Below are 14438 nucleotides of genomic sequence, written 5' to 3'. Positions count from 1 at the left end.
CATGTACAGTAGTCTACTGTTGTGAAATGTGTATATCTGTTCCTCTGATTAAGGCGGCATCCTAAATTGCACCCTATTCCCTATGTATCGCAGCCCTATGGATCCTGGTCAAAAGCAGTGCATTAGCGTGCTGTTTGGGGAAACGGAATGAAGACACCAATTTAGACCTGCCCAGACATGGCTGCAGTCACAGACTGTCAACCAAGGTGGCTATGATGTCATCTCAGTCCTGTGTAGTCTACACACCAGGGGCGTTTTAATAGTTGTTAAGAGTATTAATCCCAGATTAACCACTAGCCTGTGGCTCACATAGGGAATAGGGGGCCATTTAGGGATGCACACTATGTAGTGCACTGGACCCTGGTCAAAAGCAGGGCACTACACAGGGAATAGGGGGGCCATATGGCTCTCGTACAGTAGGCTACTGAACAACTGGACATTTGTAGGATTATCTCTGTGTTCAAGGTTTGACTAAGTAGTCCAACAATATTTATCTACACTGAACAAAAATATAAATTCAACATGTAAAGTGTTGGTCACATGTTTCATGAGCTGAAATTTAAAAAAATCCCAGATATTTTCCATATGTGCAAAAAGCTTATTTCTCACCAATTTTGTGCACAAATGTGTTTTTATATCTCTGTTGGGGAGCATTTATCCTTTGCCAAGATAATCCAGACACCTGACAGGTGTGGCATATCAAGAAGCTGATTAAACAGCATGATCATTACACATGTGCACCTTGTGCTGGGGACAATAAAAGGCCACTTTAAAATGTGCAGTTTTGTCACACAACACCACAGCTGTCTCAAGTTTTGAGGGAGTATGCAATTGGCATGCTGACTGCAGGAATGTCCATCAGACCTATTGCCAGGGAATTGAATGTTAATTTCTCTACCGTAAACTGCCTCCGACGTGGTGGTGGTGTGCTGAGAAGTATTTCTGTCTATAATAAAGCAATTTTCTGGGGGAAAACTAATTCTGATTGGCTGGGCCTGGCTCCCCAGTGGCAGTGATGCAAACTGGTGAGTCCCAAAAAGGTGACACTTTTTTGTGTTACACTGAAACAAATAAATCCCTGCTAGGTGGAAATGCAGGTTTTAACTAATTAAACAACAAAGAATATGATCTACATGATCACTCTCTGTGTATAAAATAAAAAGTGGTTCATGTGAACCTATCTCACAGCTAAAAAATGTAAAGAAAGTGTTGGCTCTGTTTTTTACTTAACAAATAAGGAACACTCAATGTGCACTTATAAATCATAACAATTTAAATCAAAATACAGCTGTAGACAGAAGTCAAACATCACACATACAACTGATGTCTCTCCTGAGTTCTGCCCCATAGGAAAAGTCCCAAGTTATTTTATTAAGCCCGAAGTCCAGCCCAAGTGATGTCACTGCATACGTTATTACTTTCTACTCATCAGACCAAGCCCTTGCATACACAGCTATACACACTTGCAAGGGAGATACAACAGTTCCAGTGTTGTCTAAGGGCTCAGCAGTAAATGTCCACTCCCCAAGTTGATTTATAGTGGAATGTCTGACGAGTCTCTTATCTCTTCTACTCGCCTGCAGGGTTCTGTTTTTATCTTTGAAGTGCTTTCTCCCAGACCCCATGCAATAACTCACACATCTCTCAGACCGTGTCTTTATAAGAGGCAGAGACTTCGAAAAGACTGGAACAATTCTAAAACCTTATAATGAATATATTTATATATTGTTAATCTGTAGTCCAGGACCCTATAAATGTGGAGGGGGAGGGGTCCCATAACCCTTCCCCTTCTATTAATACAATATATTACAATCAATTATTATAATACATCAACCATTTGGTACAGCCCTTATCATGACCCCAATTTGACTCCATCAAAAGCAATCCAATGTTATTTGTTGCCTAGACTTTATTGCAAATGACACTCAAGTCTTAAGAAAAAACAATACACTAATATTGCAGTTAGCCATGACAGCCTTTACAATAGAACGCTTGTGACCACACACATCTAAATATTGCACTTGGGTGGAAAAAACCCCATCTTAAAGTAGAAATAGAATGAAACAAACGATCAAGTGCACAAGGCTACATGTGTGCAAAAATAACTTTCACTGAGTAAAAAACGAAATAATCCCCCCTCACTCACACAAAAGTGTTACTGTCAAATTCAACACAACAAAAGCAATATATTTGGGCTACACTGCAGGTTATTACATCGCAAACTTTCTGCCTGTGGACATCTGTTCTACAATGTGCCAGCAGAGCATGATACCCTTTGTTGGCATAATTGATCTCTTTCAGGCAGAGAACACACCTGGTATACCTCTTTTTATCCACTGTATTGAAGAAGTGAGAATGAGGGAAAGTGTGTGTTGTTCCTTTCACCTCTATACTGGCATCCAGTTTAAGCCAGGACCAGCTCCAGCTACACTTGATCCCTGAATCCCCTTGTTTAACAAGAAACGCCTCATTTTCACCTAATTATCTTATTCTGAAAATTAACCACATACTGTAGAGGGAAAACACGAGTTCACAGATAGTAGTTCGTTTGTTAACGAGTTAACATTTCACACAGATTGCCAGGGTCCAGTAAGCAACTAAGCGTTATAACTTGAGGAACTGGAAGGAGTTGTACCAGTACTATTGGTTAGGTTACTAACGTTAGCTCATCTGATGTTGTAACGTTAGCTAGCTAGTTATCTGACTTTGTTAGCCAGCTAATTTTCAAACAATAAACTCAATTATTTGATCAGTTAAGTTGACTAATGTTGCTCAACATTTCTCTGGCTAGTTAACAGAGAAATTCGATCCAGCTACTATAGCAATATACTTTAACAACGCTAACAATACTTGTTCCATCACACTTTCTACCTCACCTCAAACTTTCCAAATGCCAGTTGTTTTTCGGTTACAGGTACTCTCCTCACCCCGGTCTCCGTGGCAAATGCCAGTTGTTTTTCGGTTACAGGTACTCTCCTCACCCCGCTCTCCGTGGCAAATGCCAGTTGTTTTTCGGTTACAGGTACTCTCCTCATCCCGGTGTCCTGTGGCAAATGCCAGTTGTTTTTCGGTTACAGGTACTCTCCTCACCCCGGTCTCCGTGGTCAGGCTTCTCACCTACCTCTCCGTTAACGTTCAGGGCGACGCGCTGCTGTAAATTAACGGCCCAACTGCCTTTCCATTCTCCCACTCTTTCCGGAGCGCGCGCTGATGCTGTAGCTAGCACATTGGTTGTCTCTTCTCTCTTCAGTCTCGTGCTGCGTTCTGTTGTTATGGGAACGATTGGCTGAGCCTTGGATACAGACAGTATTGTGCTGCTGTTCTGTTGTTATGGGAACGATTGGCTGAGCCTTGGATACAGACAGTATTGTGCTGCTGTTCTGTTGTTATGGGAACGATTGGCTGAGCCTTGGACACAGACAGTATTGTGCTGCGTTCTGTTGTTATGGGAACGATTGGCTGACCCTTGGATACAGACAGTATTTTGCTGCTGTTCTGTTGTTATGGGAACGATTGGCTGAGCCTTGGATACAGACAGTATTGTGCTGCCCCCCCACACACACAAACTTTTCTCATCGGATCTACACGATTCACGTAGGCCACCTATTTTGGATTTAAAACGGTGAATTTAGCCGAAAGGTGACTAGTTTGCATCCCTGCAGTGGATGGGCCTGGCTGCCAGGTGATTGGCTGCACACCTGCACAGTCATGTGAAATCCATAGATTAGGGCCTAATGAATTTATTTAAAATGACTGATAAACGGTAAGTCAGTAAAATCTTTGAAATTGTTAACATGTTGCGTTTATAGTTTTGTTCAGTATAAGAACAAATACACTGTCTTACATGTGAAATATGAACTGCAGGGTGGAAACCCCCCCGTTGTATTGTTTTAGAGGGACGACGTGTTGATCTGTTGTGGTGAGGAACAGAATCACTGTACTTGACCCTCTCTCACCCCAGACCTAGACTCCAGATCCCAGGTCCATATCCCAGGTCCAGACTCCAGGTCCAGACCCCAGGTCCAGATCCCAGGTCCAGACCCCAGGTCCAGATCCCAGGTCCAGACACCAGGTCCAGACACCAGGTCCAGACCCCATGTCCAGACCCCAGGTCCAGATCCCAGGTCCAGATCCCAGGTCCATATCCCAGGTCAAGATCCCAGGTCCAAACCCAAGATCCCAGGTCCAGACACCAGACTCCAGGTCCAGACCCCAGACCCCAAGTCCAGACCCCAGATCCCAGGTCCAGACCCCATGTCCAGAACCCAGGTCCAGAACCCAGGTCCAGACCCCAGGTCCAGACCCCCGGTCCAGAACCCAGACACCAGGTCCAGACCCAGACCCCAGGTCCATCTGGCTGCTGCTCCTACTGCCCACCACAGAAGGGAGGAAATCCCCATTCTGGACATACTAACATACTGGACATAGACAGCACATTAGGGGCTATGTATGTAGTCTATCCCATACTATGCATTCTATTTGTATGCTTGTTGTGATTGACTGTATCATCAGATTTTTATTTGATCAATGTAATAACATTCTCAAGGATGCTACACAGATAGACTAGAGAGGATGTTACAGATAGAATAGAGAGGATGTTAAAGATAGAATAGAGAGGATGTTAAAGATAGACTAGATAGGATGCTACACAGATAGACTAGAGAGGATGTTACAGATAGACTAGAGAGGATGTTACAGATAGAGGATGTTACAGATAGACTAGAGAGGATGTTAAAGATAGACTAGATAGGATGCTACACAGATAGAGTTGAGAGGATGTTACAGATAGACTAGAGAGGATGTTACAGATAGACTAGAGAGGATGTTAAAGATAGACTAGATAGGATGCTACACAGAGAGTTGAGAGGATGTTACAGATAGACTAGAGAGGATGTTACAGATAGACTAGAGAGGATGTTACAGAGACTAGAGAGGATGTTACAGATAGACTAGAGAGGATGTTACAGATAGACTAGAGAGGATGTTACAGATAGACTAGAGAGGATGTTACAGATAGACAACAGAGAGGATGTTACAGATAGACTAGAGAGGATGTTACAGATAGACAACAGAGAGGATGTTACAGATAGACTAGAGAGGATGTTACAGATAGACTAGAGAAGACGTTACAGATAGACTAGAGAGGATGTTACAGAAAGTCCAAGCTGCTTGATAAGGACTCCATTAAAGTGCTAGCTACTGCCCTCATGCAATGCCACTTTGACTATGCTAGTACTTCCTGGTTTGGGGGCTTATCTAAATTTATGAAGGGGACGCTCCAGATAGCCCAGAATAAGCTGATCAGGGTAGTACTGAAGGTGAGTCCACGTACTCACATAGGCAGGAGCTGCTTTCAGGAACTAAACTGGCTGCCTGTTGAAGCTAGGGTGTCCCAGATTAGACTAGGTTTGGTTTACAGGAGTATTTATGGTCCTGCGCCCAGATATCTAAGTGATTACTTTCCTCGTGTTAGGGATGCACATAATCACAGCACCAGATCAGGTGTTGCTGATGTGTGCTTATACAGGTTCAGGGGTAATGCTGGGAAAGGTACTTTCTAGTATACTGGAGCCTCAGAATGGAATGAGTAGCCTCTGCCCATAAAAACAACGTCCTCTCAGGGCAGCTTTAAAAATACAGTTAAAATATGTTTGATGTCCTCTGTGCCCTATGATGTCACTGGAATGTTTTTGTTGTGTTTTATTATTTCACTGCCATACTGTGTTCCATCTTGTCCGGCCATCTTGTCTCAAGAGGACCACAATGGAAATAAGTCCCAGACTTTATTGTGTGTTATACTCCATGATTTTATTCATGTGCATGTATGGCTTTTAAGTTTTATGTGTGCTTGTTTTTTTTTTTTAAATGGTCGAATTAATAAACTAAACAGATAGACTAGAGAGGATGTTACAGATAGACTAGATAGAGGATGTTACAGATAGACAACAGAGAGGATGTTACAGATAGACTAGAGAGGATGTTACAGATAGACTAGAGAGGATGTTACAGATAGACTAGATAGAGGATGTTAAACAGATAGACTAGAGAGGATGTTACAGACTAGAGAGGGGATGTTACAGATAGACTAGAGAGGGGATGTTACAGATAGACTAGAGAGGATGTTACAGATAGAGGATATTACAGATAGACTAGGGAGGATGTTACAGATAGACTAGAGAGGATGTTACAGATAGACTAGAGAGGATGTTACAGATAGAGGATGTTGCAGATAGACTAGAGAGGATGTTGCAGATAGAGAGGATGTTACAGATAGACTAGAGAGGATGTTGCAGATAGAGGATGTTACAGATAGACTAGAGAGGATGTTACAGATAGACTAGAGTATGTTTCTCTCTCCTCTCTCCCCGTCTCTCCTTCTCTTTCTCTTCCCTCTCTCTCTCCCTCCCCCCCTCACTCTACCTCTCCCTCTCTCTCCCCCTCTCTCTCCCTCTCCCCCTCTCTCTACCTCTCTCTGAGGAGTTGGTTAGACATATGGAACTTCACCATACTGTTCTTTCAGCTGGGCGGACGTAATTCAAATCCTCAGACAAGATACTTCCCATGACCTCTGTGCTGATTGACTGTCTGTGTGTTTGGGACCGGCTGGAAGCGGCTGTGGTACAGTAGGCTATTCCCAGAGTGGCTATCAGGCAGCTATTTATGGGAGATCGACACGGACTGTCTATGGATTTATAAGATGCAATGCATGATGATGAATGGACATTTATGGGGATGTTTTTACCTCAGAAAAAGGCGGTAGTTGACCAATATTTTAAGTTATTAAACACAATATATAAATTAGAACACAAGGTATGATATGTTACTGTTTTATCAGCTCCATCATCAGTAACCACCAGTTGTCATATCAAGTATTACTGTCCGGGTTATATTATCTCCATCAGTATTACTGTCAGGTTATATTATCTCCATCAGTATTACTGTCAGGTTATATTATCTCCATCATCAGTATTACTGTCAGGTTATATTATCTCCATCAGTATTACTGTCAGGTTATATTATCTCCATCATCAGTATTACTGTCAGGTTATATTATCTCCATCAGTATTACTGTCAGGTTATATTATCTCCATCATCAGTATTACTGTCAGGTTATATTATCTCCATCAGTATTACTGTCAGGTTATATTATCTCCATCAGTATTACTGTCAGGTTATATTATCTCCATCATCAGTATTACTGTCAGGTTATATTATCTCCATCGTCAGTATTACTGTCAGGTTATATTATCTCCATAATCAGTATTACTGTCATGTTATATTATCTCCATCTTCAGTATTACTGTCAGGTTATATTATCTCCATCAGTATTACTGTCAGGTTATATTATCTCCATCGTCAGTATTACTGTCAGGTTATATTATCTCCATCATCAGTATTACTGTCAGGTTATATTATCTCCATCATCAGTATTACTGTCAGGTTATATTATCTCCATCATCAGAATTACTGTCAGGTTATATTATCTCCATCATCAGTATTACTGTCAGGTTATATTATCTCCATCATCAGTATTACTGTCAGGTTAAATTATCTCCATCATCAGTATTACTGTCAGGATATATTATCTCCATCAGTATTACTGTCAGGTTATATTATCTCCATCATCAGTATTACTGTCAGGATATATTATCTCCATCAGTATTACTGTCAGGTTATATTATCTCCATCATCAGTATTATTGTCAGGTTATATTATCTCCATCAGTATTACTGTCAGGTTATATTATCTCCATCAGTATTACTGTCAGGTTATATTATCTCCATCATCAGTATTACTGTCAGGTTATATTATCTCCATCATCAGTATTACTGTCAGGTTATATTATCTCCATCATCAGTATTACTGTCAGGTTATATTATCTCCATCAGTATTACTGTCAGGTTATATTATCTCCATCAGTATTACTGTCAGGTTATATTATCTCCATCATCAGTATTACTGTCAGGTTATATTATCTCCATCATCAGTATTACTGTCAGGTTAAATTATCTCCATCATCAGTATTACTGTCAGGTTATATTATCTCCATCAGTATTACTGTCTGGTTATATTATCTCCATCAGTATTACTGTCAGGTTATATTATCTCCATCAGTATTACTGTCAGGTTATATTATCTCCATCATCAGTATTACTGTCAGGTTATATTATCTCCATCATCAGTATTACTGTCAGGTTATATTATCTCCATCAGTATTACTGTCAGGTTATATTATCTCCATCGTCAGTATTACTGTCAGGTTATATTATCTCCATCAGTATTACTGTCAGGTTATATTATCTCCATCATCAGTATTACTGTCAGGTTAAATTATCTCCATCATCAGTATTACTGTCATGTTATATTATCTCCATCATCAGTATTACTGTCAGGTTATATTATCTCCATCATCAGTATTACTGTCAGGTTATATTATCTCCATCATCAGTATTACTGTCAGGTTATATTATCTCCATCATCAGTATTATTGTCAGGTTATATTATCTCCATCAGTATTACTGTCAGGTTATATTATCTCCATCAGTATTACTGTCAGGTTATATTATCTCCATCATCAGTATTACTGTCAGGTTATATTATCTCCATCATCAGCATTACTGTCATGTTATATTATCTCCATCAGTATTACTGTCAGGTTATATTATCTCCATCAGTATTACTGTCAGGTTATATTATCTCCATCATCAGTATTACTGTCAGGTTATATTATCTCCATCATCAGTATTACTGTCAGGTTATATTATCTCCATCATCAGTATTACTGTCAGGTTATATTATCTCCATCATCAGTATTACTGTCAGGTTATATTATCTCCATCAGTATTACTGTCAGGTTATATTATCTTAATCGTCAGTATTACTGTCAGGTTATATTATCTCCATCATCAGTATTACTGTCAGGTTAAATTATCTCCATCATCAGTATTACTGTCATGTTATATTATCTCCATCATCAGTATTACTGTCAAGTTATACTATCTCCATCAGTATTACTGTCAGGTTATATTATCTCCATCATCAGTATTACTGTCATGTTATATTATCTCCATCAGTATTACTGTCAGGTTATATTATCTCCATCAGTATTACTGTCAGGTTATATTATCTCCATCATCAGTATTACTGTCAGGTTATATTATCTCCATCATCAGTATTACTGTCAGGTTATATTATCTCCATCGTCAGTATTACTGTCAGGTTATATTATCTCCATCGTCAGTATTACTGTCAGGTTATATTATCTCCATCGTCAGTATTACTGTCAGGTTATATTATCTCCATCGTTAGTATTACTGTCAGGTTATATTATCTCCATCGTCAGTATTACTGTCAGGTTATATTATCTCCATCGTCAGTATTACTGTCAGGTTATATTATCTCCATCGTCAGTATTACTGTCCGGTTATATTCTCTCATCATCGGTAACTACCAGTTGCTCCCAATTCTCCAGACCAGTACCCTCCTCCCGTCCTCCCCAAACACACACACACCTCCTTTTAAGTCTTTCTTCAGCAGCTGGTAGTGAGTGGTCTTTCCTTTGTTTACAGTGCTTACTGCTAACCTAACCATGGGATCGGACTGAACATACTTGGGGCCGCATTTATGAACTGTAAGCAATTTTAAACACTTTTTAAAAAACTGGATAGCTAGCTAGTTACATAGCCACGGTAAACTTCTCTACATGGATTGAAGTTTTTCAATTAATGGCTAACAAATGCATTGGCCAGGTGGTGGATTGAGGATATTGAACAGAGAAAAACAAAACGTTTAAGTTAACGTTATAGCTATTATATTTAGTTAGTTAATTAGCTATACGCATTATATATTACTAGATGTAAACAGTAAGCAACATAGATTAGCAGAATTAGCCATCTGGCTAGCGAATAAACTAGGCTGAACCGGTAGCTAACCATGACAACGGCAGCGATACCGTTACACTTTAGCCAGCTGTTCTAATCGCCTTGGAAAACAATGTATAGCTTTCTTCCTCTGTATCGTCTGCAAACACATTCCGGAGAATGCCACGGTCTTGTGTAGTCTTTACTATAATTGTGTTTGAAAGATATAACCTTTGGGTGAATGTCATTTTCATGTTAACATGGGATTTGAATTCGGCCACCTGTAGCATACAATACTTTTGTTGCTAGCCGATTCTCAATCAAACTTTAATCATTCTAGCTAGTTTTTTTTTGTACTTCGGCGCACAGTTCTGACTATGATTGACAGCCATGTAAACCAATGACAGGACAGTAAAGTTTTGTGTACACTATCGTTGGCATGGTTACTCGTTGACATTACAAGATTCTGGAAAACGGAGGCGGGTCAGTAGTTAAGCACGGGTGGATGCACTTTCTAGGTGTATGGATTTTTGACCAGCAATTTACGGACAATAATTACAAAGTTTGTAAACTATCTTTATATTCATTATAAACACAAAGACTGAAGCCTAAATGACGAAAGTGCAGTGCCAGTAATACAATTAACAACTTGTAATTTTTCGTTATCATCTTAGTTTGTTAGATACGCTTGCTATAGCTACCTAGCTAGCTACTGTAGCCAGCTAACGTTAAAACTAAGTTAGCTCTCTGTTCTCGTCCTCTCATGCAAACAAGCTGCTAGCTAGTTCTCGCTTTGACTAAGTTTAGCTCAGTTGTAGGTTTATCAGCAGTTAGTAAACATAGGTAGTTAGCTAGAGGGTGAGGAGAGGAGGCTCTCTTGTTGCCACGCAACTGTATGACCTCCTGTCTTCAACACCTGTGGAAAGGTGAGTCGTGAGTAACCGCCCTCGGTTTTGAAATCATCCTTCCCATTGGACAATGCAAAGCGTCTTCTAACCCCACCCACGGGCCGGTGTGGTTTTATGTCAGTGGTTGAGGTGCTTCCGTTCACCAAGGGGTGTTGTACAACGCAGTATTCCTTCCTTGGCATTCTACATGGCATTGCGTTTAAATGCCATGTAGAAATTTGATTTTGATTGCGTTTAAAATTACTTTGGTGTTTATTTATCTCATAGTTCTTTCCTTTATATGACTTATTGAAGGAGTGTACACTTGGGGACCTTCTCTTCTTTCCTGCATGGCTATAACAGTTTACATTTTAGTCATTTAGCAGACGCTCTTATCCAGAGCGACTTACAGTGAATGCATACATTTCATACATTTTTGTTGTTGTTGTTGTACTGGCCCCCGTGGGAATCGAACCCACAACCCTGGCATTGCACACACCATGCTGGCGTTGCACACACCATGCTCTACCCACTGAGCCACAGGGAAGTGCTTCCCAAATGTCTCGTTGAGTACCCTCAACCGTTCAACTTATTTGATGTATTCCAGTGCTATTCTACTGGTCAACTAAGCACCAAGACCTTCATTGGTAAAAATAAACTGGAACACATCCAATGAATGTGGAACAGCTGGGGGTACTCAAGGAGAGGTTTGGGAAACACTGCTACCAACCCCAATGGTACTGTGCTGACTCAGATGTGTTCCTTTCAGACATGTGACTTGATTGTTGTTATATTGTCTCCTGTCCTCTGTGTGTTGTATTGGCTACCATCACTCACAATGAGTCCTTGGTGCTGTTTGTCCCTCCTGTCTCTCCGTAGGTGACCCCTGCCTGACCTGTGACAAGTCACATCATCCTCAGAGAGTGGCACCAGCATGGCAGGGCTGGCGTTGGAGTGGAGGGGCTGACGTCATGCTCTCACCATCCTGACAAATCCCTCAGTACTAGAACGAGAGAGGGAGGAAAAGCCTTAGAGGGAGACAGACAGCCCTTGACAGTGGAACGAGAGAGAGAGAGAGAGAGAGGATAGAGAAGAAGGGAAAAAGAAGAGAGGAGAGGGATTAAGCCTCATCAAAAGAAACAACAGTTCTCTTTTACAATACATCTCATTGACTTACCATGCCAGTAAAGCTCATTGAATGGAACTGAGACTACAAAAGTCACATCAGTCTTTTCAACCACTCTCCTCTTTCCTGGTTGTTGTTCTAGGCCCAAATTACAATATGATCTCAGTCAACTTACCTGGTAACATAAGGGTTGGATAAATAACATCAGTCAACTTACCTGGTAACATAAGGGTTAGATAAATAACATCAGTCAACTTACCTGGTAACATAAGGGTTGGATAAATAACATCAGTCAACTTACCTGGTAACATAAGGGTTGGATAAATAACATCAGTCAACTTACCTGGTAACATAAGGGTTGGATAAATAACATCAGCCAACTTACCTGGTAACATAATGGTTAGATAAATAACATCAGTCAACTTACCTGGTAACATAAGGGTTGGATAAATAACATCAGTCAACTTACCTGGTAACATAAGGGTTAGATAAATAACATCAGTCAACTTACCTGGTAGCATAAGGGTTGGATAAATAACATCAGTCAACTTACCTGGTAACATAAGGGTTGGATAAATAACATCAGTCAACTTACCTGGTAACATAAGGGTTGGATAAATAACATCAGTCAACTTACCTGGTAACATAAGGGTTGGATAAATAACATCAGTCAACTTACCTGGTAACATAAGGGTTGGATAAATAACATCAGTCAACTTACCTGGTAACATAAGGGTTAGATAAATAACATCAGTCAACTTACCTGGTAACATAAGGGTTGGATAAATAACATCAGTCAACTTACCTGGTAACATAAGGGTTGGATAAATAACATCAGTCAACTTACCTGGTAACATAAGGGTTGGATAAATAACATCAGCCAACTTACCTGGTAACATAAGGGTTAGATAAATAACATCAGTCAACTTACCTGGTAACATAAGGGTTGGATAAATAACATCAGTCAACTTACCTGGTAACATAAGGGTTGGATAAATAACATCAGTCAACTTACCTGGTAACATAAGGGTTGGATAAATAACATCAGTCAACTTACCTGGTAACATAAGGGTTGGATAAATAACATCAGTCAACTTACCTGGTAACATAAGGGTTAGATAAATAACATCAGTCAACTTACCTGGTAACATAAGGGTTGGATAAATAACATCAGTCAACTTACCTGGTAACATAATGGTTAGATAAATAACATCAGTCAACTTACCTGGTAACATAAGGGTTAGATAAATAACATCAGTCAACTTACCTGGTAACATAAGGGTTAGATAAATAACATCAGTCAACTTACCTGGTAACATAAGGGTTGGATAAATAACATTGAATAACAGAACAAGAGTCAAAACAATGTTCAGACAGACGGACACCTCGTCCAAGAGACGTCATGGAGGTCATGGGGGTCTCACAACCTTACCTTCGCCTCCTCACCCCCACCAGGGTGGGCGTATCCGGGGGGTGGAGGTGGCCCGGGGGAGGGCAGGGTATGGGTTCACCCTCTCTGGCCAGGGCCCCTGTGTCCTCAACTGCATTCTAAAAGGAAGTCCGGCGGACTACGTGGGTCTCCGCTCCGGTGACCACATCCTGTCCGTGAACGACATAAACGTCTCCAAGGCTTCGCACGAGGACGTCGTCAAGCTGATTGGACGATGCACGGGGGTTCTGCACCTGGTCGTCGCCGAGGGAGACCGGGGAGGCCGTCGTCACGGACACGGTGGTACCAACCGCAACCGTCGCCACGGAAACAATTCAGGAAGTCCAGCCGGAGGAGCGGCAGCTGCCGCGGACTCGTGCTCCAGCGACGAGGAGTTGTGTGGTTTCCATAACAGCAGCAGCGGAGGCGGAAACAACAAAAACGTGAAGCCCGGTTCTCGTGGTAACAGTGCCAGCGGTGGTGGTGGTGGAGGAGGAGGAGGAGGGGGTGGTGGTTGGTTCAAGCCCAAGCTGGACTCTAAGACCCTGGGTATTAACAGGGCAGAGAGGGTGGTGGCGGAGATGCAGTCTGGAGGAATATTTAACATGATCTTTGACAACTCTTCACACTCCTCCAGCAGCTCAGAGAAAGGTAGCAATCTACCTGTTTTAATATAGCATGGTTTTTTAATGTACTGTATCACATCACATTTTGGCCTGGTTTCCCGGACACAGTTTAATGGAGAGTCTCAATTGAAAATGCTTTTTAGTCCAGGACTAACTAGGCTTAATCTGTGTCTGGTAAACTGGCCCTTTATGTGTGTTTCTGCATAATGTACCACCATGCTCAAATAAACTAACCCTAAACCTTACCTTGACCCTAAACCTAATCCTAAAGACAGGGTCATCGCTCCTCCTCCTCCTCTCCGTGCCTCCTCTTCCTCGTCTGCGTCGGCCAAGCCTGTGAGGCCCCTGTCAGAGCCAGAGTTCCCCCCATACCATAAGGGCCGGGGCCGGTCCCACAGCAACCCGAACCTGCTCTCTGAGGAGGAGATGGACAGGGTTCTAATGTCCGACGACTCAGTGTTCCTGGACGGGTTCCATCTGCAGGAGACAGAGCTCCAGGTGAGTACTAAC

At 41.4% G+C, this 14438-nt stretch overlaps 1 protein-coding gene across 1 annotated transcript in view; it reads left to right on the top strand.

Moving 5' to 3' along the window:
* Window positions 1–9476: 9476 nt before the first annotated feature.
* LOC106596573 (regulator of G-protein signaling 12) overlaps window positions 9477–14438 on the top strand; it is a 105949-nt gene continuing 100987 nt past the window's right edge. The window contains 3 exon segments of the mRNA XM_045723075.1: window positions 9477–9631; window positions 11627–13953; window positions 14200–14426. Of these exon segments, the coding sequence (XP_045579031.1) occupies window positions 13239–13953; window positions 14200–14426 (942 nt within the window). The 5' untranslated portion in view covers window positions 9477–9631; window positions 11627–13238.

Source organism: Salmo salar, chromosome ssa08, assembly GCF_905237065.1.
Source record: "Salmo salar chromosome ssa08, Ssal_v3.1, whole genome shotgun sequence".
Lineage (NCBI taxonomy): Eukaryota > Metazoa > Chordata > Actinopteri > Salmoniformes > Salmonidae > Salmo > Salmo salar.
This window is presented reverse-complemented; position numbering and strand designations above follow the sequence as displayed.